Source organism: Orbicella faveolata, unplaced genomic scaffold (genome assembly GCF_042242905.1).
Source record: "Orbicella faveolata isolate gen_17 unplaced genomic scaffold, um_ofav_v1 contig_36, whole genome shotgun sequence".
In the NCBI taxonomy this organism is placed as follows: domain Eukaryota; kingdom Metazoa; phylum Cnidaria; class Anthozoa; order Scleractinia; family Merulinidae; genus Orbicella; species Orbicella faveolata.
The window spans coordinates 16,816,138-16,843,850 of NW_028301565.1; the positions used below are offsets into that span (position 1 = coordinate 16,816,138).

At 38.0% G+C, this 27,713-nt stretch overlaps 1 protein-coding gene and 1 long non-coding RNA gene across 2 annotated transcripts in view; both read right to left on the minus strand.

Annotated features, from left to right (window-relative positions):
• Positions 1-27,713, minus strand: part of LOC110059448 (intermembrane lipid transfer protein VPS13A-like) — a 74,962-nt gene that overhangs the window by 22,180 nt on the left and 25,069 nt on the right. The window contains exons 26-62 of the mRNA XM_089275116.1: positions 27,397-27,478; positions 26,728-26,815; positions 26,370-26,487; positions 25,665-25,737; positions 24,503-24,568; positions 23,839-23,984; positions 22,974-23,061; positions 22,173-22,403; positions 21,302-21,447; positions 20,655-20,866; positions 19,859-19,910; positions 19,295-19,385; positions 18,645-18,773; positions 18,019-18,099; positions 17,695-17,927; positions 17,148-17,295; positions 15,854-15,938; positions 15,714-15,764; positions 14,687-14,817; positions 13,952-14,124; positions 13,589-13,677; positions 12,750-13,033; positions 12,176-12,298; positions 11,087-11,239; positions 10,433-10,526; positions 8,750-9,127; positions 7,884-8,267; positions 6,833-7,210; positions 6,498-6,559; positions 6,149-6,268; positions 5,712-5,840; positions 4,623-4,772; positions 4,452-4,532; positions 4,333-4,374; positions 3,634-3,783; positions 2,862-2,939; positions 578-664 (exon numbers count right to left, since the gene is read on the minus strand). Coding sequence (XP_089131242.1) covers positions 578-664; positions 2,862-2,939; positions 3,634-3,783; positions 4,333-4,374; positions 4,452-4,532; positions 4,623-4,772; positions 5,712-5,840; positions 6,149-6,268; positions 6,498-6,559; positions 6,833-7,210; positions 7,884-8,267; positions 8,750-9,127; positions 10,433-10,526; positions 11,087-11,239; positions 12,176-12,298; positions 12,750-13,033; positions 13,589-13,677; positions 13,952-14,124; positions 14,687-14,817; positions 15,714-15,764; positions 15,854-15,938; positions 17,148-17,295; positions 17,695-17,927; positions 18,019-18,099; positions 18,645-18,773; positions 19,295-19,385; positions 19,859-19,910; positions 20,655-20,866; positions 21,302-21,447; positions 22,173-22,403; positions 22,974-23,061; positions 23,839-23,984; positions 24,503-24,568; positions 25,665-25,737; positions 26,370-26,487; positions 26,728-26,815; positions 27,397-27,478 — 5,206 coding nt within the window. The remainder of the gene's footprint in view (positions 1-577; positions 665-2,861; positions 2,940-3,633; positions 3,784-4,332; positions 4,375-4,451; positions 4,533-4,622; positions 4,773-5,711; positions 5,841-6,148; positions 6,269-6,497; positions 6,560-6,832; positions 7,211-7,883; positions 8,268-8,749; positions 9,128-10,432; positions 10,527-11,086; positions 11,240-12,175; positions 12,299-12,749; positions 13,034-13,588; positions 13,678-13,951; positions 14,125-14,686; positions 14,818-15,713; positions 15,765-15,853; positions 15,939-17,147; positions 17,296-17,694; positions 17,928-18,018; positions 18,100-18,644; positions 18,774-19,294; positions 19,386-19,858; positions 19,911-20,654; positions 20,867-21,301; positions 21,448-22,172; positions 22,404-22,973; positions 23,062-23,838; positions 23,985-24,502; positions 24,569-25,664; positions 25,738-26,369; positions 26,488-26,727; positions 26,816-27,396; positions 27,479-27,713) is intronic.
• Positions 26,019-26,350, minus strand: LOC149102452 (uncharacterized). The gene is made up of 2 exons (XR_016202503.1): positions 26,254-26,350; positions 26,019-26,111 (listed from the first exon to the last, which is right to left on the minus strand). It is a non-coding gene; the product is annotated as an uncharacterized LOC149102452 (long non-coding RNA).

The window sequence follows — 27,713 nt, forward strand, 5'->3', positions numbered from 1 at the left end:
CGACCTTTATCTCAGTTTATCTACGTAATACCTCAATAGGCCCTATTCGTATTCTCGGTATTGGACTGGAACTAGCTTGCAATGGAGGCTCATACGGGAGGATATCATTAAAAAGAGATTAATGTCATTTGCATTTGAAAAGACTCCACGCATTAACCTCAGTTGCAAGCTAGTTCCAGTCCAATACCGAGAATAGGAATATGGTCTATTGGCAGCCTGGCTCCACTAGCCCCACCCCTATGGTTATTGCGGGCAGCCAGTACTATATTTGATTTAATTGTTGCCGATAACTTATAATGTATATTGTAACTATGAGTTGAAATAAAATGTTGTTTATGATCAGGGTGATCATTTATCCCACAGACTCTCCACACTGATACAGAAGTTCAAAGGGATTGGAATTTCAGATGCCTGTGGTGACTTACAGTGAGTGAAGGGAAGATAAAGGAAAGGCAAAGCAAGGGAAACATGTTCCAGTTTGATATAACAAAAACCTCGTAATAATGGCTGTTGTTACAGGGAGACAATATTCGATTTTTACACCTTAGCTCTGAGCAAACCACTAATGTGTACTGACCTGTAAAGGCGACCGTATGGTTACTGTTCTCTGACCATCTCCACTCTCAACTTGGACAACAACTGACGTAATTAATCCTGCAAGAAGCTAATGGAAGAATGAATATTTAAAATATGATTTTGCTCGATATTAAGCACATTTGGCGGGGGAAGTGATTTAAAATCATTGTATACAGCAGTAGGTAAAAGTCCTGCAAAACAATAAGCAGGTCAGCAAATAAAGAAAAAAAAACGAAAAGAGAACAAAATAACACTGAAAACTGCAGAAAAAAAAAGTTAAAAAAACAAAAAAAACAAAAAAAAAAACATGATGAAAATACACCACCACAACGCAATGTAACAAAAATGATAATGACGATATGCCTAGGAAATGCGATTATCACTGCAGCGGCAAGACAAATGAAAAGGTTGTACCAACAACCCCTGAAATAAAGACATGTTTATAAGGTTAGGAGTAAAAGCCAGAATTGAGCCCAGAAAAGAAAGTTTTAGAAAGAAAGCCAGTTTGTGTTAGGCTGTGTTCACACTTGGTGCCAGAGTACGATTCTCACCGGGCACTGATGTGAACACAACCTTGTTCCAAGTATTAACACCGGAATTCGTTTTAATATATTCATTTATCAAATCGTTTTAATATATTTATTTATCGGTAGTAAAACTAGCAACCTTTGTGGCATTATAGGTGTTGAAAATGGAATCCCTAAAATATTTCCCCACTGATTTCTTATCAGTGGAGTGGGAACCCTGTTTTAGGAATTCCATTTTCAACAACTATAATGCCACAAGGGTTGCTAGTTTTACTACTGATAAATAAATATATCAAAACGAACTGATGTGAACACACCCTTGTTCCAAGTATTAAACTACAGAATTCGGGCACAATACGTGTGACCAGGTGCAAGGTCTCCACCTTGTACTTGGGTACTTAAAGAACCAGCGTCTGAACGCAACACAATTTTGTGCTGGTGCCCAGTCACCAGTGCTCCGGCACCAAGTGTGAACGAAGCCTTAGAGGCCCGCTTATTTACAGTACTTGCCCGTCACCTTATCTGGGTCAACATCCGTTACCAGTACCAATTCATTTATGGTGCTCATTTCTGGCAATAATATGATGCTTTCTACCAACTGAAATATAAGAATACTAACTAAGCATGCATAAAAGTTTATGGTGAGGACCACTGGTAAAAATTAATTTTGTATTTTTGTTGTTAACTTTGTAATAGCGGTTTTATTCATTTCGTTTGGCACAGCTAGGATATGTCTGGGAATGAGGCCACATGTCATATTCACTTATGAAATGAACGTTTAAATAACTGTATTAGTGACATGCAAAATGTGAAACTATTTGGATTAAAACCAATATAACAACACAACCATCGTTATCTGTTTGTACAAGCCGTAATTTTTTCAAATCTCATTATCTCTTAATAAGTTTTATTTTTATTTCTATTGCTTTTTTTTAATTTTTAAACCTTATGACTGAAAGCCTGCCAGTCAACTAAGAATTATCAAAACAATCTCGAACTTTGTTATTTTTACTTGGTAATGTGTTTTTTCAAACTATTATTTTACAAATCATACAGAAAATATAGCAATTTTTGCATGCTTTTTACTTGATTTATTAACCAGACAAAACAGGGTTAATGAAAAGACTTTGACAAGTTTCGGAAATATAAAATAACATTATACTGGCTACTGAGATTGAGGAGAAACCTTAACCAACGGTTCAGTCACGTTAATATATCGTAACATTCAGTTCGATGGTTTACAGAATTAAGATTAAAAATATAATAGGTTACTTCAAATACTTTTGAATTAAAAGATCATTGTATTCTTCCTCAAATGGAAAATAAAAGGATTTGCAATCACGACAGAACCAAAATGATTGCAAACTAGTTTGATATGTATTTAGGATAGGGATAGGGAGTATGGTAATCAATCTGGAACAAAGACAAATGCAACTCAAACTAGTTTAACATTATTTTGATCACGAACTCATTCTTAACGACAACAGATATTTTAATTCCTCATTGTCCAACAAGTTTTTAGAAAAGATTGGTAATCATGTGAATTAGGTAGTTCATGCAGTGGAATTGGTGTTAATTTTCCTGTTTTTCAAGAACCCTTCTTCCAAATGCGAACTGCTTGTTATTGACTGACAGAAATGAACGGCATTAGCCTTTAAAACAAAGTTCACTGAAATTAAGGGCTTTTGTATGTAAAAAAAACCACTTACATTAAGAGATAATGAGTCATTACCGCATGTCCTTATTGGTCTTTCTTACCTTTTTTGGAACGACATTGTGCAAAATAACTCGTGCCTGTTTTACAGAAATGGTCTTCAGTTCATGATAGCCTGGCACCTGGTGATTAAAAAAATGTTTCAAATTACACGTTTAAAGTCCTACCAAAAATGCCTCGATGCTCTATTGACCAGCAATGATGCACATCTTATATGTCTAACCTAGCAGATTCAAACTCAGATTCAAGTTCATATTCTTTGATTTGTCCATTTTTTGCCTTCATAGCAGACTCTTATGAGTTTGATCTTCCATTATTGGTGTCGTTTAATCCTCTCTGGTAGCTCTCCAAATTCCATTGGCCAGTCTGAGGCTCGACCTTCAAAGGCCAATTGCATCAATGGGACGCGCCTGCAGGGAATCACGGTAGTTGGATTCATCAAAACAAATATCCTGTCCAAGATGATGAATCCAACTACCATGATTCCCTGCAGGCTCGTCTCATAGAGGGAATTGGCCATTAACAAAAACAAGTTACAAATTATCAGTAAAAACACTGGAACCACGAACAATGGCCATTTCTTAGGCTTGTGCGTTTTTTCAATGACACTTCAATAAAGCTGTTATTATTTATAATTTATCAATACGAGCTTTTCAAATAAACAAAACGAATAGCAGTTTTACTGTTCATAGTTCACGTTCATGGTTCGAGTGTTCTCACTACGATGTACCACTATGTTACTCAATCCTTTTGGTTACAGACTGCAACGTTTTTCCTGCCTAAACTTGGAATGCTTCAACGGACAACTAGTCTCACCTCGACACCAATGCTTGGTCCCACACCAGAGACGCTACTCCCTCTCTCAAATCTGCTGCTTCGTTTGTCAACTCCCTTGCCAAATCGAAGGGAAAGGTTTTGACCAGGGGGAATTGCAACCATGCCATCTTTATCAGCACTAGCTGGAGTCTAGAATAAAAGAAACACGTGAATAAGTGTGCAAGCTGCTGCCAACAAAAAATTCAAAATGCACTCATGCCAAAGATTCTGCTAGAACAATTTTCAAATGTGCTTTGAAAATTTGCCATTTGGCAAGTCCGTCAGTTGATTATTTACTCTTAACGATTGTCTACTTCACAATGAAAGGAAACCCAAGACTATATTTCTTTTGGGAATCAAAGGGTTAGATACCAATGGATAGTAATATTGCATATTTTCCATGCGGGAAATAAATTTGGTGTGGCTTGATTAATGAAAATTCAAACATTTTATAATGGGCAACCGTTAACCACAAAAAAATTACAAATCAAAGTTTTCTCTATGCTTGCAAGCACCCACTGCCAGAAAGCAATCAGCAGCTTAATCATTTGGCAATAACCAGGCAAACATTTCTTAAATTTGAAAAAAGCTTTCATTCTGCTGTTCAAATCAAAAAGCAGCCGAGTGTCTGCTAAATTTACCAAATTAAACAAAGACACAAATACAGAAAATAATTCTCACAACAATTGCATAACGTACTTGAAACTTGTTTCCCGGTCGAATTTTGACTTCCATGCCAAGCTGCCAAGAAACAAGAAAAGATGCTTGTCAGATTACCAAAAAATGATTGACAAGGATTTTAACCAGTAATTGTAAACCTCATTCCATATCTGAAAGGGTGGAACATCCTCCAAAGCAACCACTCCTGTGCCTTCCAGAGTAACAGCCTCTTTAAAAGCCTACAGATGTGAAAAGGTACCTTGAGATCTGGGGTAACACGCACAACACTAACATACACAAAATAATAAATTCCATTTTTTTTCACGTACTGCTCCAAGCTTAGTGAAGACATCCAGACATGTTTTTGTCACTGTCAGCTGCAACTCATCCTTTGATCGAACTGCCAGTGACATGGCTGCGTCAGAACTTTCATCCAAATTGCTGCTATCACTATCACTACCACCATTCGCCAGTGAAACCTGGGGTAACATCACACAGCACAAAAGAAAAACGGATGACAATAAAAAAAAAAAGAAACGGCTCATAACAGATGAGCTGGTCTCGGAGCTTTAATATTTACTCAAGCACAACGAGACGTCAACTTTGTTCTCTATCTTCACAAGCTAAAATTGGTCACTTCAATTATCTTCCTTTTTAAATTTTTGAACGCCTTCAAAGAGGTCTGAAAAGTCGCATTATCTACACCACTCAGTAAAGAACGTCTGCACCAGGGTGGATTCAACGTTTCCTTTTCAAAGGAGACATGTTTGTCAAAATTAATTTGACAAACACAGGAAGCAGACCATGAACAGACTACCGTGTAATCCAGCAACAGTGGTGATATTCTGAAGGGCTTCGTTCACTCAAGGTGGCTCAAAACATGTTCCAACACTTAAATAGGGTTCAGAGCCACCTTAAATTTTCGAAAATTTAGGGTGGCTCTGAACTCTACCTACAGAATTTTTTTTAAACTTTGCCAAAAGTTGCGTCTTATCATGCTTATCAAAAGTTGATAATGTAAAAACATTTCACCGTGCTGTTTTTGAATTATGAGCCCCAAAAGCTGTAATTAAGGGCATTTTTAGGAGGTCATACTGTTGCTATGGTAACCCATTGTGTCACGAAAATGATAACAGGGTGTTTACCAATGACTGGGCAGATTTTGGTACCATGATTGTAGCGTCAAGTGATAAAGAGTAGTTATCAACGAACCATCAAAATCTAAGTGCTGAAAATTGTTTTGAGCCACCTTAAATCTCCAATAGTAATAAAGTACCATCGTAATAGAAAGAGGCAGTGCATTTACGATCAGTTTAACTAACAGACTAGCTTGAATTTCGCTTTATTTTAGGCTCCTAAAACAAAATGATTTACTCTGTTTCAAAAAATGTATTCTCTAGGAGCAGGAGTTATCTTACGTCAAGATTGAGTTCCCAATGTCGATAAACACCATTTTCATCTTCCACTGGTTCAATAAGAGGCTCCCATTCAGACACATTCTCGTTAAAGTAGTTTCCAATTACGTCAACTCCTGCATGGACTGACAACTAAAATTAACAAAACAGACGTAAGTGTGTTCAGCCTCAAGAGTTACAGCAGAAACTTAAACATTAAATTTTTATTAATATTTCTTGCAAAACTCTCCCTGCTTTGACCTAACGCTGAAGACCAATTCAGCACTCAAGAGTTACAGCAGAAAATTAAACATGAAAATTTACATTAATATTTCTTGCAAAACTCTCCCTGCTTTGACTTAACGCTGAAGACCAATTCAGCACTCAAGAGTTACAGCAGAAACTTAAACATTAAAATTTCTATTAATATTTCTTGCAAAACTCTCCCTGCTTTGACTTACTGCTGAAGACCAATTCTTTACTTCTCCTTGAATGGACCCATCAACAGATAGCAATGGAATGACTTGGCCGCCAAACATACCCTCTAACTTGATGTCAAATCCTTCCATTTCAAACATCAACTGAAAAAATATATCATGAACAAATGATCTACTTGTGTTTGACTAGATTCATTTACTGACCCTGGGAGATACATGTACAAATGAAAGTAAACTTCCCTTTGAATCAAACCTTCCTATTGGCTGACATTCTGCATCGTCTGATCACAGTACTGACGATATACAGGTATCTGTAATCATGCTTGTAACATACTGATAAGTAACATTCATAGCTCTTTAAACAAGATTTTACCAGTTCGGCGTTACTGCTAGCATCCTCCTTGGCATTAATGTGATCTGGAGATTTCTCCTCGCCTAAAGAAACATAATGCAAAAACGCTACTGTGAGCATCATCAGGATTGAGCTGCAGAGAAGACAAAAAAAGCTGAACGAATTTATTGTAGCTCTTTGCCTCAAAATAGGCCATTTCCGAGGTCCAAGTCCTCGTGCAAAGCTTTTCATCTGAAAATTACTTTGATTTGTATGAAAATGAATCTGTAGGTGAAATACATTTTGATATAAATGGAGGTTTCTTTTTGAGGCAAAAGATAACTCACAAATGGCCTGTTGCATCGCAACAAGAGTACCTTCAACGTGAACCTCTTTGGGTAGAAGTCTTAGTTGATAAAGTGAATCCCATGTCTCATCGCCATCATCAAGCTTTACATGGTACTTTGGTTCACTAGGGTCGGAGGCATCTATTTTCATCACTGTAGAACTGTAATACCGTGGTTTCTTCTTGAATTTGGCTATCACTCTTGTTCCAGGTTTGATGTCAGCAGCTTTTGGTGGCACATCGGGAATGACCCTACGTGATGCATCCTTCATTCCGTAAACAAATTTGTCTCCATCATACAAGTCAACGTGCAATTTGGTTCCCTTGTATGACACAAATCCATGGTAGTACCGTATTTTAGAAGTATGTGCCCACACTACTGTGCCAACATCTAACACACCTTCTGGAACTGAAGGAGAAAAACACACAGAGGGATTACTAATTAACAATTAGACCCGTAGCCCGTGAAGGCTACGGGTCAATAGTTAGGTGAATGGGCTATTGACCCGTGGCCCTTGAGGGCGAAGGGTCTAATTGTTTTAGTATCACCCAACTCGTCGGACAGAAAAGGCAATAATAAAGTTAGCAAATGCAAGTTGAAAAAATATTTATTTGGGAATAAAACGAAAGAAAGCGTCACGCTCGATTGCATCAATTTCGCTACTCGAGGACTATTACTAATAGTCCTCTAGTAGCGTAGCCAATCAAAGTTCAGGATTTGCATTAGTCCACTAGTTGGGTGATACTAATCTCCATTATGAGATGCGGTTAATTAGCTTTCTTCTTTGATGCATTTGTTATGTCAGCCCTCTTATAGAGGGCCTTAGGGTTGGCAGGACATAGGCTTAAGAAACTATTTATAGGTTTACGGCATATATATATAAACAGTGTCACGGTGCTTAAACTCGTAAAAATCACAGAAGTCCATGTCAGTAAAAGAAACTCTCAGTTTGGCTTTAAACCAAGAAAGAAATAAAAACAAAAAAGAACAGCTGCAAGAAATTAATAACTTATGATCTTGTTTTGCTTTCTTTACAATGGGGCAAGCATGTAACACAGTCATGATTATCTGTTGAACACACCTTTAACTTTCCTTGTCATCAAGATGCGGATGTTGTTAACGCTGAAAACCCAGGTGTCTCCGCCAGAAACGAACCTGACACGGTAATAATACTGTCCTGTCTCGTCTGATTTCCTTATTTGAACAATATTCCCAGCCTCCCAGAAAAACGTGTCATAGGTGGCAATTACTGCTCTTCCAACAGTTAAAGACGCCGGATCTGGTACAACGTCCGGTACAACTGCAGCACTGTCATTCGCGTGCACTATTTCAAGGCCCACAGATTCACCGTAAATTCGAATCACCAGTTTGTTGTTTGTTTTGCTGGATACAAAGCCTTTCCTGTACACGTCATCTTTGCCTCTTACGAATAAGATGGTTGACACTGCAATCTGTCCTTTTGGAACTAAGAGAAGAATAGACTTTAGTTATATTACACCATTAAATTAAATCGCATTGTAATGAAGCCACTCTCAGCCTCTCTCGCATTTTCTTTTTACACTCAAGGTGACAATTTAGTCGTCTGACTACTTCTAATGACTTTCTTCCAACGTATAAAAATGCCTTGCAGAACCCTTTCTTGTAGAACTATTAAAGTTCCATGCGTCTTATATTACGACTGTGGTTAGTAAACGCACAAACACACAGTTTCGTAAAGGTTTTCATGGCACCTTACAAAACCATTGTCAACAACTTTCCCTCACCCAACCCAGTGTATTTAATGTGAAGGATTCACACATGCTGACCACTGCAAAGGTGAGAAAACTCGCAAAATTCATGCGAGTGCTAGTGTTATGGCAACATTGATTTACACTATGCCGATTAATATTACGCCAACATAAACCAACAACATGGCTTCAACATGTAGTATATGAACAAGCCCAATACCTCCTGGCCTGCTGGTGGTAAGAATGCGAATCTGTTCCAAACTGTTCCAGTGTTCCACGCCATCCCAAAATTCAATCAAAAATGTTTTCTTCTCATTCTCCTCTTTTTCCCGTTTAACTTTTCCCTCGGAATGCGCAGATTCTTTTGGACGCCTGGCCACCACTTGTGTGCCGACAACTAGATCTTTGGGATCAGGATCCTTGTCCAGGACCATGGCGGTAAGGTCATTTACATCATAAAACCAGGACTTGGCATTATCAAACTGAACATATATCATGACCTCCATGGCCGACGAAATAAATCCTGGATCGTAATTCCTCTGGTTGGACAAAGATCTGGCTAATACACGTCTACCAGGGACCAACTGGTCTTCTGGAACTTAAAGAGAGAAAATTTTGCGCTAATCTTTAGTTAATCAACCTCCCCTTACTTCTCTTAAAATAAGGACAACAACAACTTTGTGTGGCTGAAAATGGGGAAGTGGGTGAACGAGTGCTCAGTTAATATTTTAGCCCCATGAACCCCTGGAGTGTCAAGAAAACAAAACCTACAGTCCAAGGAGATGTAGACTGTGGATGGAGAGAAGGGAGTAAGCCTTCACTGAGGGCCACTGTAAACATTCCTGGGTAGAGAGGAGGGAGTGGGCCTCCTCTCTGACTGGAGGGAGTGGGCCTCCACTAACCTAACTTCAGGGGGTAAAATTGGAGGGAGTTGGCCTCTGAAAATCGAGTCTATGGGGTCAAGAGTGTGACGAGAGGAGCACTTCATCCCCATTCCCGTGTTAATTTGACCAACCTAAACAGAACTTGCAAAAAACGGTAATAATATAAAAAAATATATAAAAATATAAATTGTGAATTATGATCTCAAGTATCTATTACTGGACTGGCAGAGTGTTCTAATCGACATAAACAAACCTAAGCGAGGTACTTAGTTCCTATAGTTCGTTCAGATAGGTAACATACTTAAGTGTCTCTGAGAATCGTAAAAGATCCTTCAATAAATTGACATGTCTAAACCACCTCAAATGTGGTATGTAATTGCTCTAAAAGTTATAAATGTTCGTTTTGGTAATTTTAATTCGAGTGTACACAAAGAAACCTCAAAAGAGGTACTTATTTCAAGTGTCCCATTGCTCATCTTAACAATTAACGCATCTCTTAAATACAACTAAAAGTGGTGCTTGAACCCTCAAGATTTACATGTTATGCCAGGAGTTTTTATTAATTGTGTACATTACAACTTAGGTGTAAAACTGATGTCGCCCTACAATTTAAGTTGTATTACAAAACATCCTAGATGATTGGAAAAGCCCTTAGGCAAACTATATTACTACGAAGACCTATGAGTGGGCAAGTGCTTTGGGTGGGTGGGAGGGAATAGAAAATATGCTGGACAAAATGTCCCACTGTAGTCTATCTCGTGTGAGAGCAAAAGACAGTGGCCAAATTTAGCAAGCACGTATCAAGATGCTAAAGTTCGCTCTGATTGGGTGGTTTTCAGGATTCTCACGTGAGGTCATCCAAGGTCGATGAATGGAGGATTAGCAAAGCACATAGCTCAAAATAGAAACAAGACTTGTTGATTAACTGAAATTTATTTCATATGTTCAATAAATTGTGATCAGTCATTAAAAAGAAAGGCGATGAACCACACTGTCACATGTGATGATAAGTGTCTTACCTGGGGATAAATACCATCTATCCTCAGTTGAGATTGGCTTTTCACTCCAAAGTTCAACTGCATTTTCAGTGGTCTTCTTTTCGTCATCTTCACTCTGAGATGAAACAAAATCATAAGAATACCAGGGGATGAATGAGCTCAAACAGCGAAGCCTCCAGGCAAAAGACCAGAGAACATCTTTTAGATTGAACAAATCGTTACAGTGACCAATGACCTTGACTACATGTTGAGGAATATCATCTTTGGTATCAGACGATATTCTACAAAATGCTGCAGGATTATTTTCAGATGTAAGTGTAAAGAGCTACTTTTGACGTTTAAATGACTTAAATACCTCAGTGGGTGTCAGGTAACCAAGGGGCATTTTATCGTACCATGTGTTACTGGTTTTTAAACTGAACTCCAGATCCAGAAATTTGAGGGGTTTGCGGTCTGGCGTATTCCCATTGTATAGTGTTCGTGGACAAGACACTCTACTCATAATTTTATTTTTGCACAGGCGACCGTCAACCTCACAAAATACGGGGAGATAACCGTGGTGGACTTGCAATGTCCAACACTGTTAGTCACTTTGTTTCATTTAAGAGAAACTGGCGCGGTAAGCACCTACCTTGCAAAACGCTAGGCTCACGAACAGAATTACCCGATACAAACCTTGGCAGGTGTTAATGACTTCAGACATGCGGTCAGCGTCCTTATGGTGGGTGGAGAGACATGCACGTACGCCATTCCAGTTGATACATCAACCTTCATGCTACTGCCTTCTGGTACAGAGCTAAGAAGGGAAATTTGGGACAGCTGGAGAACCTACAAAAAGCACAAAGGGATCAATGGAAAATCCCGTCAACGATGCCATACGATCAGTTTTTTGTGCGTCCTTGTACTAATATTGCAAAACAAATGTTCTCCTATTAGGCAATAGATCTCCCTTGCCAAAGAAGTGAAATTTTACTATCAGAACAACACTCTGAGAAATTTGAATAGTAATGCTATCATTTATTACAACACTATTAAGGTAATTCCCCTGAAATAAAAACTGTCCATAGATTTGTGTTCAAACTTTGTCCACTGAATATTTATCATATGAGAACTTTAATTATAAAATAAAAAAAGGGGGTGCCCATGCTCGTTACGGAGTAGTGAGGCATTGAAAATGTCCCATTTTAGCATTATTTAATACTTATTTCAAGAACGTATTCCGAGTCATTGTAAACTCTTTGTGAGCCCAGACTCATGAAAACACGCCTCAAACTAAGTCAATACTTGTGTCGGACACAATGAACTTTTTAAGTTTGATTTTGACAGACAGCTGAATCCTTGTTAAAATATTGGAACCAAATTGCTTGCCACGGCTATCAAACTGCAAAAAAGACTACAGTGCAGCTGCTATTTTCCTTATTTATTCAATTTTCAACAATAGAAATCAGATCAGTCTTTTCTCACGCAAAGCTAATGATTACGTGATTAAAATGACTGGAAAAAAATTTGGGGTGCCCGAGCTCGTTAGCGAGCTATGGCCATTTTTCAACTGACAGAACTCAATATCAAGGCAAATCCGCCATGTTTTCAATGTGCGCGTGCACAAGCGCGCGCGAATGACGCCATAAATTATGCACAGTAAGGATGCGCAATGCAAATGTGAGGAATCACCTTAATACTCAACTTCTAATGTACTTAATATCTCCCATTTGTGCAATAAACTTAGTTCATGTCAAACAAATAGTTGTCTGGATATTGTTTTACCCTTGACTTTGTTGACTTTCTCTTGTCCTTGTCAAAAGCCGCTGAGAAAATGATAACATCCGTAACAGATCCAGCCATCTTTTGCTGTCCATAACCCTGGACAAAGTGGAAATCAACTGCACTCTGCAAGAAAGACAATAAGAAAGTCATTTATACATAATGCCGATAAATGCTAATAAGCAAAGCGATTAAAAATCCTCCTTTATGTATGTTACGAAAGGTAAATACCTGCGAAATTAACATTAAGACAGTTTTCCTTAAATTTGTGTGACATCTACTTAGCATGGGACATTCAGTTAAAATTTTTTTTTTTTTTTAAATCTTTCTTTATGTATTTTATTTCTAAATTTTATTTTCTTTCCATAAATTTCTTTAATTTAGTTCTCTCCACATTCCATGAACACCTACAGACAAAAAGCACAGAATGCTTAAATGTGAGTGAAAAAAATAATATTTTCTGTTGGTAACATCGATAGAACTCTTATGTTTTTGTATTTGACTCGCTTTTTTATTATTCTTAATCCAAATGGACACTAATGCTTTTGAAACTAGCTGTTGTGTGAAGTTTACTTACCTTTAAGAACAAAGCATTGGTGTCCTTGTCTTTTGCATCTGCTAGCAAGACAATCTCTGGGTCTTTGATGGAGATCTGGACGGTAATTTGTGGAGGGTCTTCGTCAGTGGTGTTAACTGTGGCTGCAGGCTTGTCCTTGGTGGCTATTGCTTGAGACTGTTGAGGAGCGAGTGGTACACCAGTTACAGGCCCATCACTGGCCAGAGCCGACATGAACACGTTGGACAGAACCAATAGAAACTCCAGGTTAACTATCACACGGAAACTCTGTATTTCCATCACAACTAAACACAGGATCAATAAAAATGTCAACGGTTAGCTCATGCTTTGAAATTGTTTTTCAAGGATAAGTAAAAATCGTACAAATTCTAATATTTCTGGACCCCACAGTATGCTGTGCTGGTTCCATGTTATAACCATACTTCTCATTATAACACTTCATATATCCCTTCATTTCCAAACTCGAAGTAATAACGTTTTCATGTAATAAACATATGTCATTAACCAAGAGCTATTGCTGTACTAAGAGAATACTGGCCCTAGGTCCATTAAAAAAATGAAAACAACAAGATATTCGATATTCTCCAAGTAAAGCCTGGAGCAAAAGGGGGTGTAATGAGATGCATTTAACATCATGGGTTGCAGGTATGTCTGTTGCCAAGAAAAGGGACAGATAAACTCATAAAGGCAACGTATCTCTGGCCCAATCCTCCAAATGGGGGCAAGGAACTGAAAAAAGATCTTGAGCAAGCTTGGTTGAGAAGATATTTATGATTGATGATTGAAAAGAGCTGCAGACGCTGTAAACGCAACAAAGCAGTCCACATAATAAAACATACTCGTCTTGTCTTGAGTAGCAGATTGTTGAAACTGGATGTCTATCATGTTCTTTATTTCGCTCGATCCTCCTTCAAAGCTCTCAATCATCCTGCAAACAATAATATATTACCTTATGTGGCGAAATGGAGGCATTCACATTGATCAACATTTTAACAAATAGAAAAGGCTTGACCATGGTTTGTTCTGTTACAAAGTCCGAAAGGAAGTGACGAGAGCACAAAAGAAGTGAGGCGTGAAACACAAACCGATAGACGAGGGTTTGTCCAATTCCAAACCAACATGGAGGGTTGTCTCAAACCAGCTTTTGATAGACAGTCTAAAATAATGTCATCTTGTATGATAAGATCTGCAACATGTCCTACCGTGTAACTCCCTGTTCACTCTGTGGTCTTTTGTCATCAAGAACGCAACTCGCTAACGTGACACTGGCACTTATTGAGGAGTTCGATTTGACTTTTCCTGAGGCCGCCAATTGAACGAGTGAGAATTGTCCCAGACAGCAGTCAGGCTCTCTGGAGGACTTGTTACCTGAAGGCTAATAACGCAATAGGGTAAGGGTGCGTTCCTTTGGAGTGATCTGGATCAGGATCAGTGATCCAAGATCTGTCTGGATCGTGGTGCATCAAAGGAACCGATGAATCCACTCTGGTCATGGATTCATCGGTTCCTTTGATGCACCAAGATCCAGACAGATCTTGGATCACTGATCCTGATCCAGATCAACCCAAAGGAACACACCCTAAGAAAACAATGAGGAAAAGACACTAATAAGAATACAAAAACATTCACACCAATCATTCTAATTACATGAGAAAACAGCAGGATTTTTGAAAAATGTTAAAGAAACGAGAGCCACACCAGTAGACATGCTAAGAAGTTTCATTGTCAAAAAACATGAAATTTAAATCAAAGGCATCTGAACATAACAAGTCTACTGTGCAAAGACCTGAATAACACACACTGTGGATTGACTGTGGTAGTTAACAGTGTATCTGTAGTAAAAACATCTACAAAACCACAACACTCTAGACAAAAACTGGTTTTCACTAATACTGAAGTTTTCAATTACATGATGATTGTGCAATGATATTAGTCACCTTAGCAGTTTCCTTCCAGAACACTGCAGCAGAAACCTCTTCAACCTCAAATGAAAATTTAACACTGTCCCATACATCTTCCCTTGAAACTGGAGCTGCAACACTGGGGTCCTGAGTCGTGACTTCCGCATCTGAAATTGCACATATTCAGTTTAGTAGGAGTAAAGAGAGTGGAAATGGTGTCTAAAACATTGCGTCATAAACAGTTAACCTTCAAGTGACAGAAACGAGAATATCCTGGTGACAATCTTATGTAGGTTCAGGGTGTGTGTGTACCAAAACAAGACATAAACTTGATTTCTTTAGCCTTAGAGAAAACATATTTAGGTCATGATGCAATCTTATCCAGTTTTGACCATCAGAGAATGCGCTTATTTTTTGGCTTCCAGTGTCAAGTCATAAAATACAAAGTTAAGTTGCACAGAATCTCGTACATTACAGAAATGCACGTCGCAGAATCTGCAGGCTACTCTAAAAGCTTAAAGTAATCTTGCATTTCCTGAGGTGTGTGGTCCCATTGTGTCAAGGATATTGTCAAGTACGTACAATAAATTATAGCCACTGCAAACACAACGATCAGGTGGTAAACTCTCTTAAAAGGCGACTTCCATCTAGCTCCAGTGATTAACTTTGCATTACAAACATACAAATCACTTGAATTGTCAGAAAACAAAACTTAGAGGGTCTGGGGAGTGCAATCGTTGTCTAGAGTAAAAGCAGACGAGTTTGGAGGTCTTTTTTAAAATATTCATGACAACATTACAAACTCCAGCACCTATATGTGTACAAAACATGTACAAAATATTCCATGTGAAAAATAGATTGCTCTTAAAAATCGCTTCAAATAAGGATGGCCTGGCTTTCATCTCGTTAAGTGGCAGGCTTCATCCTTCAACTCGCAAAAACAGTTGCAAAAACTTTTTGAGGCAAGTACTACAGTTAGATAATCACAGAATCTGTGGAAGCTGACACGTTTGAGCTTGTTCTAAAACAAAATCAAAAACACTAAAAATGCAAATACTCTTACCAACCATGTCCTTAGCAATGGGACTGATGCCCTCTGCAGCTTGGGATGGTTCTAAAACATGAAGTAAAAATATTGTTAAACGGTTTTACTACGGTTCCACATTAAACTGAGTAATTCAATTTCAAAAATAAATCTTTTACCTGCTTGGGAAGAAGTAACACCTTCACTAAGATTCTGAAACAATATCCCAAGCATAGTTCTGGTGTCATCTTCGCCAGCACACAACTGAAACGGAAACATCCAGCAATGCTAACAAGTTTAAGGTGGCTTACTACAGTTTTGATGGATTATAATAGCCCAACTTCTAACACTTTTGAAAAATGTTCCACGATGTTTTTCCTTTCTCTCTTAAGTCTTTTACCATTCTATGTGAAACTTGAACAATTAAACGTCAACAGTGGCCAAAATGAACGACAAAGTACCTAAGAAGAGACTGGACACTAGTAGGTTAAAGAACGTTTTCCTCAAAATTCACCTATATGACCCCACCTCAAAATTTCAGGAATAAGAGATTGGCTCTGATTTGACATTCATGCACAGTAAAATAAAAATCTGTAAGGCAGATTTTTTGCACACTAAGAAAATGAGAAATAAAAAATAGCTCAAAATCTGTCTTAAAGATTTTTATTTTACTGTGCATGAATGTTAAATCAGAGCCCATTTCTTATTCCTGAAATTTTGAGGTGGGGTCATACGAGTAAATTTTGAGAAAAACGTGATTTAACCTACTAGTGCCCAGTCTCTCCTTAGGTACTTGTTCGTTCATTTTGGCCACTTGTTGACGTTTAATTGTTCAAGTTTCACATAGAATGGTAAAAGACTTAAGTAGACAGTAAATAGAGAAAGGAAAAACATCTTGGAACAATTTTCAAAAGAGTTAGAAGTTGGGCTGTTTTAATCCATCAAAACTGTAGTAAGCCACCTTAAATGCAGCCAAATCCGCGCACTTTAAAGTTTCTCTGATTCTGCAGAATATGTCTACTTAACCCAGTCTTATGTAAGTGATCAGCTCAGAAATAGGGTTGTAGTAAATACTGTGGTTAACTTGATTCTCTGTACATCAGCTAATTTGCAGCCTAATCCTTTTTAAATCGATGCCTACCAGTTAATGATATGTGCAAACCTACTGGGATAGACTTGGGATGTTTGCAGGAAAGGCTTACAAAAATATGAATTACGGCCCTTTCCCTGCATATCAAAGAAAAGTATTTAAAATAAAAATATTTCTGAAGCACACAGGTACATGTTTATACATAAAGATAGCAACCATGTATTGCATTGTACCGGACTACAGAATTAGTAGAAATCACCGCTCTTTTATCAACATCAACTACATGAACAAGACGTGTTTTAACACGTTAAAACATCGACGACATTAAGCAAGAGTTGTCACTAGACGCTGGTTACTATTTCTTCTTTGTAAACACAACTGACCTTCACGGCATGCAGCTTTCCCATAACATCAACATCTGGTACATCATGGTACCAAGGAGACAGATTGCGAGCTACATATACTGCTAAACTAACAGGTTCCAGAACTAAACGGGTGGCTCCTATGTTTTCTCCATCTGTCATTACAGCCCTAAATAAGACCAAGAACAATAGCAAGGTAAATTTCAACAGCGCTAATCTTTCCATCCACAACGAAACAGCCCAAATGATAACCTCAACTGATGTGACTTACTGAAGCACGGCCACTAGACACTAAAACAGTTCTCCTTATCACTTTCATTAAGTATGTTTCTACTGAAGTACAGTCTAAATGCGAATGGCAATGGGTAGAAAATCACCACAAACATAGTGAATAGAAAAAAAAAAACAGTTGAAAACTCAGGTTCTGGATACAATTAATTAAGTGGCAATGGAGTTCCAAATTGTTCGACTCAAATTGAGAACCTAATGCTCATCATAAGTGGATTTCCTTCCAACAAAATACAGTCCATTATTTCATACTAAGAATTAAAACGTTTCAAATTTCAACCTTGACAACTGCACAGAACTGAGCTCCACAACCATGTTGTCAACTACAACAGCATCGCGTCCACTGGGATCTTCACCATCATGCGCAAGATTGAACGTGTTCGACACACTGAGGTGGCCAAGGTTTGCAACCAATGCATCAAGAGAATTTGAACTGACGGGAATGACTATCAAGGGCGCCTGGATGGACACAGACAAGCTTATTCTTGAGCTTTGAGTTTGGAGACTCTGAATCTACAAGGAAGGACAGAATGGAAACAAACGTTCTGTTACTTTGAAATCTTCCAGGAAACTTATCCACAGGACTTTGCATCTGGTGACTTACTGTTGCAGTGGCTGACTCAGCAGCACTTTTTCTGGCATACTCCATGGCATCCTTTGCCCGTTGAAACTTGTTCAAAAAGGCCTTATAGAAAGGAAAAGAAAGGAAACCTTTTTTACAAGAGTTACCTAAAACATAATGTAAAATGATCCTCACTTTTTTCCCGCAAGTAACATTTGAAACAATTAGGAAGGAATCCACCTGAAGTTCGAGTAAAAAACGGACAAAAACTTTGTACCGAGACTATTTAGATCGTATTGCAAACTTCTGTGCGACTGTTATAAATATCTTCTCAAAAGAAATCATTTCTAACAACACCAAATGTTGAAAACAAATTCTGAAGTTGATATGAAACACTTGAAAGTACTGGTGAAATGAAACTGATGATGAAATTTTACCTGTGTTCGGACAATTTCTCTGAACTTTGAAATTTATATTCTCGAATTCCCAGGAGAAATTGTTTTTGGTGTTATTTCAGGCAACTGTTTATATCTTTAGCTTTTAGAAAACCCAAAAAGGACTGTACTATACTTAAAGTTATTCTGGTACAAGATTCTTGTCCATTAAAAACTGAAATTGCTCGATTTCCCATCGGATTTCGTCTTAACTTTTTAGTCCCTGACACTTACCAAAAGGTTCATCACAAATTTGTTGAGGAAGACAACTCTAATACATCCAATTCTCATCTGGAATTTCACATCAACAGCTTCCATGTCCCTAAAGTGTCTACCAGAAGTTGCTTCATTGAAGACAACAACCTGTGAAAAATAAACATTGGGTAGACTTAAAGAGCAAGACATTGTAACATAAATATAAAATTGAAAATCTCATATTATCTCAATTTGAAAACAACTTCTTTTCATCATCTTTCAACACACATTTAAATAGTACTTGCTGCCGGCAGAAAACATTCTTTCGACTTTGACCAATAACAAATGCGATGTCAATTTCATGCAAAGGGATTAACTCCTAACTAACCTAGTGCGAGGGCCGCACTGGGGAGTAATGGCTCAAGCTCGTGGCAGTACGGACCAAGCACAGCGACAATCCACAGTACAGATTGAGCAACCTAGGTTTGGAAGTAGTTTATTGTATGGCACTCGGGCCATGCTTGTTAACTGAATTTGCCAGCTTTCGAAAACAAAAAATACACGGCTTGTGAACATTTCCATAGAAACGGGCTGTTTGGCAAAATCCCAACCAAGAAAGAAACAATCACAATGCTCGGATTTACCTAAAGACTACCTTGCCATATAATAACTATGCATATTTCCCACACCTGAAGGCTAAACACTTCCTGGTTCACAATGGACACAATTTTTGAATACAGAGCTCCAGGGGTAGTATCCAACACTGACAAATTTTTCATACTGAAATGAAGCAAAGATGATTAGAAGATGCCAACAAGAAGCAATGTTTCACAACTTAGTGTAAGACAAAAAGAAAATAATTGATCCTTTTAATTGATGCTGTTGATGTAAAGTACCAACACGATCGTAGAATGATTTTTTGTTCTAGAGGAAGCATTACCCACACTTAAAACACCTGACCCTTGGAGGAAATAATCAAATAAACAAAAACGCACTCCAGAAAGCATTCCAGAAACCCAGGTAAAGACAAGGACAACGCAGTAATCAAAGCTGACTTAATCACTGGGTTGTTATATCTGACATTCTTAACTCGGATCTTCTAGCCACCCGGCCAATACATCAGCCAGTTGAAGATTTAAAAGCTGATGTGTAATTAGTCTAAATATCGCCTCGTGTAACATTAAAAGAACTATTACAGTGACTTTGTGAGACAAGGTTTTACACTGTTTACTGTAAGACGTCCTCATGCACACCTTGCTGTAACTTCTGTTCTACTGCCTCTGACAACACAGTTGGCTGACAACCCTTTACAAGTGAAAAAATGTCATGGCATTAGACAAGAAATGTAAGACTTAAAAATTAACAACTCTTCATAATCTTGAAACGGTATGCAGTGTCTTCCAAAAATCTATTAATTCTTAAACTGTTATTAACTTTGCAATTCCAGACATCGCTGTCTATACTATTCCATCTTTCTTTCATTCCTTCTTTTCATATAAGCAATATAAGTAGTGCATGATGTACAAGTTTGTGTGTGTGTTAGTTGCTAAACATACATGTATCACCCGGCATTACTTCAATTCATCATATCAGCCATTCAGCTAGATCGGTTCACCATACATGTAGTTATTCAGTAATTCTGGATGGAATTTTACCTGCCACAGACGTTTCAACAATGTTTCTCAGACTCATTAGTCATTCATCAAGTTTAAACAAAGAAAATCATGACTGTGACGGTGTTTGGATATCTGATCTTAATTAGCATAGATTTTTGCGATTTTATTTCTACGTTTTCTCCATAGTTTTAGTTTCGATTGAGAAGATAAATCAAACACTCAAGACAGTGTTTGACCGCATTTCCAAACACCTCGAAGTTCGTCAGAAATACTCCGCTACGCGTCGTAGTTTCAACTCTCTTCTCGGTTTTTGGATCACGATCTTTCGTGTTTGATATATGACATTAAAGTATGTTTAAAAAATATAAATAAACTTCTGTTGTTTGTGCAAAAAATAATGTCATACCAAAGGTCTGCTGAGTAAGTCACTCACCCCCAACAATAACGTGACTCAAATCCCCATCAACGGATGTCACTGTAACACCAATTTGTCCAAGTTTGGCTTTTACCTCAATCTGTATTTCATCTTTGTCGTCTTTCTTCTTCTTCCCTTTTGGAACAATGGCCTGAGATACCTGAAAGCCATATTTTCCTTCTGTCTTTGTGCTGTCACCAACCACTCCAGGGAGAGGTAGGCTCTCCTCACTGACGAAGGAACAAAGAAAAGGTACAATTGAAATGACTGCTTGGAGGCTAATAGGTAAGTAGAGTAGTATAGGGGGCACATCTGGGACCTATGCAATCAGATTGCAGTATTTTGATCACGTGATTGAAATGAACCAATCAGAAGGCTGTATTTCCACATTCCATTCTCGACGCCATTTCAATCATGTGATCAAAATACTGCAATTTGATTGGTTAGGACTAAAGGGGCTCCCTATTCTACTCCTGCGCCAATGTCCAAATAGAATTTCCTGGCATATGAAGAATTTGACAGTCCTCAGGTTGGTAATGTAAATGTAAATCTTATTTATAGTAGTCATGCACTTAGCTATACAAGCACTAAGCTTAGCTAGTTTACAGGCATGCCACTGAAAAAAAGGAAACAGTGTGTGGTTGTAAAAATATAAAATACTCCACCTGGGAGGGAGTAGCTTTGTTGAAAGATCAATGATGTTGAGCAAAGCTTCTTGATGCAGTTTTACTTGTAATGAGGAGAATTCCACACCAACAGACTGCTGGGTGGACTTGAATGTTGAGCTGTATTCAGGATGATCTTTTTCAACCTATAACACACAAGATAAAGCAAACATTCCACGTTAAAAATACATAAAACAAGTTTACAAGCTCCTCGTAACTATGGAGAGCACAGAAGTTAAGAGAACACAAAACTTTCAAAGTCAACAAGTGGTCTATTAACTTTTCTAGTGCTTCCATAGTGGTGTGAAGACACAAGCCATCACTTTGCTTACTTAACTAGTTATCACTTAAGCAAGTGATGAAGTCAAAGTTGTGGAGGTTAAAGTCATGTGATATGACAAAAACCCTGGCCAAGAACCTAAACATAACTGAAGCAAAAGTGGTTTAACTAGTCTGCTTCGTCCACACTTGGCACTTCATAACCAAAAATACATGCAAAACTGTCATATAAGCAGAAAAATTAGTTTTTCATTTACTTAAGTTATAGATAGTCAGTTGGTTTATAGCTCCCAGTTTTGTTGCTGTTGTTGTTGCTGTTGTTGTTAAATCTCTGCAATATAGAAAATGGGACAACTAAAGCGAACTTCTATAAAGCACACAGGGGATTGTGACCCTACAATTTACACCTTCCTTTGTCTTGATCCTCAAAACGACGAGCACACAACATTCTTCACTCACTTGTCCTACGTATCCAACATAAAGAATAGCATGATATTCCAAACTTTATTAACTGCAACTTGCAAGGAATCCAGGATACAGTTGACTCTCCAGGCAGTACATCTACAACACTTACCACAATTATATTTACTACCTTCAAAAACTTGACTGACAGCAGTTCTGCTCCAACAGGTGTCTGTACAAGATAAAGAGGGGCTCCTTCAATTCCATAGGTCATCTCTGCTACAGCCAAAGAGGATAACGATGCACTTGCTGTAAGGTCCCAAGGGTGCATAGTGACATTTGTACCCAAGCCCTTCATAGACAGTACAAGGCAAGGTGCTATTTTCCCTGTGCTATCCACAGTGCCGACATCAACAGCAATCTGTAATGCAATTAGAGCAGGCAGGCAAAAGTAGGTGTCATTAATAGACTTCATCACACAATTCAGCATCCTTTACCACTCTTGTATATTTTAGTTTTTATGAGTCCTGAAAATAATGTTGTCATCATAGGGCATTTCTCATGCAAAGGTCCTGCAAAGGGGTAGAATACTAGTAGGTCTAACATCTTAGTGAGTTCCTAAGTGGAGTAGATATGAACCTTTCTACTGGAAGTCTGGGTTCAAAAACAGGTACTATAACTAATATTTCATAACTCAAGAAGTGGAAGAGAAAGTGACGTACACTTCATAAAACTTCTTTAGCAGACATAATGTCTGGGGTTCTAAGGTCTCTGTCACACAGAGAAATTACAAAGTACTTTTTAGAGAACTAAACCCTCTAGATACTAGAATACTTGTGCTACTTTCACTACACCCTCACTTCCTCCATGCTCAAATACATATATAATGAGAATGACTATTTCACAAAATTATATGCATTTCTCATACATTTCGTTCTCAAGTCGGAAATTCTTGCTGTAACTAAATGCCAGGGAACGTTTTGACACTTACCTCTTCTATTGCAAACTTAAGTGAGACTTTAACTTGCTTTGCCATGGCCTCCTTTGCAACTTGTTTAGCTTTGTCTACCTTGAACTCCCTGGACAACAAATAGACAAAGATCACAGTAAAAATGAAAAAAATGAACAAACATTTTCAGGTACAAACACGATACATGTAGTTGCAAAACCCCTTATGTACCAAAGCCATATTTGTGTCCTTGATTTTAAAGAAAGCTGTAGTAGAAAGTGCTGCCATACCGGTCAACTGTTTTCAATCTGTCACAATTAGTTTTACCTTCTGTCTGGTTTTCCTAATGTAAGAGATATGTCACTCTACTATCTGTTACATAAAGTTGACTGACTTGCATCAACATTAGAGCTCAGTCAAACAGAGTGGTAACTAAACATAAGCTTTACTACCACTTGGCAAAGAACTGTGACAGCAGAACGGCTTGGTCTGGGCAGAGGCCGAAAAGATCGCCAGGGACGACGAGAAGTGGAGAACTCATGATATGATGGCCTTATATCTCAGCCCGGACGATGAGGATGAGTGACTTAAAATGAGAGCCTTGCAAGACTCACAATGTATGTGCAATTTAGGTGTATCAAAGTGGATGCAAGCAACTGCATCTGCATGACAACATACTGCATGCAAATCCTGGATGGGAAGACTGAAGTCAGCTTGGTTTAATTTGAAAATCTCTTTATTACACAAATGACTGGTTACACAAATGACTGGTTAACAGGGTCAGCGAGTCTCTCAGCAAGTCTCTGTTTCATACCTTTAATTCAGAGAAAAGAGTGACCTCTTTGCCTCACTTGGCAAACAAATGGCAATTTCAGTGTCAAATAACTTTACCACAGTGAATCCATACCCTGAAAGTGTTTCAGGAGGGGTCATGAACATCTCCTCTTCTACTTCCTCTTTCTCTTTGTCTTCTGAGGTATCAGATCGAAGAACTCCAAAACTTGTTACATCACTATGAGCTGCTGCATATCGACGATCATCAACAGGAATATCCTGTAAAACATAATTTATCTCTTATTTACCAATTACTCCCCACTCCAAAGGAGGAATAAGACATTCTCCTATAAAAATACTTCAGCAAAAAGGTAGATTTCAGTTAATTTTAAAACCACACAAACCTTTCTAATCATAAAGCTAACTGTATATACATCTATCGTTAAAACAAAGCCTTTAAATATCAAATGAGTTCTACTATGTAGGTTTTAACGTCGTGTAGGGTGATAACTGGTTTCTTTAGAATATTCCCTATTTGCCTAGCTTACATAGGTCAGCCTGAGTTTTCAAAATGGCTACAACTCCTTGGCGTCAATTGTTGTCCTTTTAGTCATAATGTTGAGTTGTGCCTGTAACCAATGCAGTCAAGATCACCATTAAATGCACCTTTCCTTGGAGATTCTTCAGTCCAATGATACAAAAACATCTCTAAAAGAAGTGGGGCACCTATCCCCTTGGACAGGTTTGCATACGTCACCATTTAACTACTTAATTTTACAAAAACATTTCAAACATACCACTGGTTTGGCATCTGTTTGATCCACTCCTGTTTCAACTACTGGTATTGGGATGCTTGTGGCAAGCTACATACAAAAACAACCAAGATATTAACTTTGTTCAGGAAAACCGCCATACCCCCATAGCAGTTGTCTGAACTTCATATCTAGCCTTAAGGACGTTCACGCTAATTGCATTTCTGACACAAGTAACTCATTATCTGACCACAGTAAAAGTTAAAAAAAATCTATTGACTGGAAAATTTTCGCACAAACGTCCTTAAAACAAGTCATGGTGTAATTCATAGCTCATTTTCATACTCCCGAAGAGATTAAATTTGGGTAGTACAAGATTATATGTTGTGTAACAAGATCAAAGGAGATACATCATATAGCGACATTGCTTCAACATTGCTGGCATCCAGCTGTCAAAAGCTGGGGGGAGGGGAGGGTGTCCTTTACTGACAACTTCACTTAGCTAGACTTGGAGTTTTCAGTACCAAATAACCTTGATATTGACTGTGTTGTCAGGCACTTTGCTCACTTGTTGAACCTTGTTTGAGGGTACTGTGTTGGCATAGCACCCTGCTGGATAGGCCCAAGCCACGTCCATGCGTGACGGGCAAATCTCCTGGCCAGGGAGTGGTCAGAGCACTTATGGCCTCTGGGACTCTCTTTGAGCTGTCTGTGGGCATGCTTTTGTGAATACGGTCAGATACAAATAATGATAAATGTGAGGTTTTGGATTCTATCCAATGGCATTATAATACAAAGTCCATCATTGACTGTGCTGTGCGCAAGACACTAATGTGCTATGTCAGTTTTCAGTTCATTGTTCCCTGTATTGTAGTCCCACTCCTTCCACCCCACGGGCCACATCAGAGGCGGGTATGGTTTTGGCGTCAGTTCCTCTCTGATGTAGCTTGGCATTTTTCCAGTCAACAATAAGTTGAGTTGTATTTATTATTCCCATGTATTTCTTTGATTAACCTGCATGCATAAATAACTATGTATAAGAGAGAAAACATTTGTTCTGGTATGAATGGTATGAAAGGCAATCTCATTTGCTCTAATATAACATTATTTGATAAGCACTATAAGGGAAACAACTAGACAAGTAGACCAACTTCAGTATATCTGTAAGTAGTAAGCAAGACTTAATGTTATAATATTATCACCCTACCTGGATAACTTGATGGAGCTTCTCATCAGACACATGAACTTTGACAGAAGGAAGACTTCCAGAAACTTTGATCCTGTTAGAAGTTATTTAGTACACAGTAAATATCTTCCAGCGCAAGACTCCATGTTATAAAATAATTAACTCAACACAAGATTCCTGCTTACAGCTACATCGATAACTGCAGTATAGTTAAGATAGACAGTGTTATTTTAAAACTGCAGGTAAACCAACTGCATTGAAAGAGCATTCAACTTATCAGTTTGTCTAAATAAAATATCCTACACAAGGAAAGATTATTAATCTACAGAATGCATGGTAATTACAGATCTGACTGTGTTTACAGGGCTCGTATCCTTTTTCAGAAACAAATTTCCAGGACTTTTCCAGGACTCAGATTGATTTTTCCAGGACTCTAAAATTCACATTAACCCTTTCACTCCCATTATCCTAATGTTGATTCTCCTTACTGTCTGTCATACATTTCATGTTTTTTTACTTGAGTTTAACAGATTTCCAGAACTTTCCAGGACCAGTAGCCCTTTTCCAGGACTTTCCAGTCCTGGAAAATGCCACAATAAAATTCCAGGACTTTCCAGGTTTTCCAGGACCCGTATGAACCCTGTGTTTAAACTGAAAAAGTGGATTAAGAAGGACCCAGCCACCCTCTAACTGAAAAACCGCACAGCAAAAACAACTCAATCTTACTGTGCAAGTCTTATATCATCAGGATTTAATGCCTTCTGAAGCTTCACATCAAATCCCATGGGATCAAGAATATGCATCTTGGATTTGATATCCTTCCTTGCAGTTTGCCAGTCTTCACCTAAACAGATAAATTTCAATGTAACTCAATTACTCAAACAACACACTCTTTCTAAAACAGCCAAGCTATCATACTGGAATTCAGTGATAAATTCCTTCATTTACGCATTTTCTGCTCAACCAAGAGTAGATGAGATTCCTGTTATAGGATCTGAAAAAATGCAAACTTTGTAGAAGATCTAAGTAATTTAAAACAATCAAAACACGTCTTCCTTTAAAAAGTAAAAAAAGCCACTGTTACCTGCTCTTGCAATGAGAATCTGAAGGTGTTCAAGTCTAAAATCAAACTTGTCATAACACTTTGATTCCAAATCCTCCATGCTAAGGTCCTAAGAAGGGTTGAGAACACAGGAGAGAACACAAGGCTTGGATTGCTGAAATTCAGTTACTTCGTATCTTGTACTATGAGTTCAGACCAACAGGAGTTCCATTCATTAATTCAATCTTGTAATGTTTTACTTCAATCATTATAAAGCAAAGAACATAAATTGTGTTTGAGCTACAAGGACTATTGCAGCATTTTTGGTGACTATGCACGAACTCGCTGGCCTTTTGTTAGCTTTTCCTGAGCAATTTCATCATGCACATTTACAAGACTTGGTGATAAAAGACTGTGTGAAGTACAGCAAAAGACATGACATCAAACCCTTACTGCTCACGCGTTAAACCTGCCTCTCTAAAACTCTGGTTAAAGTACATGCTCACCAAAACGTCAACAACTTTTCATGCTACTTACTACTTACTTGATGTTTCAAAGATGTCATACTCAATTCATAGACAATTCATCGAGGTTCTGTTTCCTTCGCAAATTTGCTTTTTTCCACCACTTTCCCCTCCAAATTCGACAAAATTTGCTCTTGATACTTTTGCATAATACTGTAGTCTACAAAAATAACAAAAAATGAGGTACCTTGGTGGACACAATCCTTTCCTGCTCTGGGTCACTAGTAATCTTCAGGTGTCCAAGGTCAATCACCAAGACGCTGCTTGCTCTGTCAACATGGCAAAATAAAGTTTGTTCAATTACATGCAAGTATTTAAAAAGTAGTGAAAAACATTCCCTGGTCAAAAAGATTAAAGCATGAGCTCTCGACTATCAGTCTATAGCCTTAAATGAATGAAAATGTTAGCGTGCGAATGGAAATATGTGGAATGAATGGAAAGCTTATGTTTGGAATGGAAAACTTATGTTTTCATTTTTTTAACCAGAGAACGTTTTTCACTACT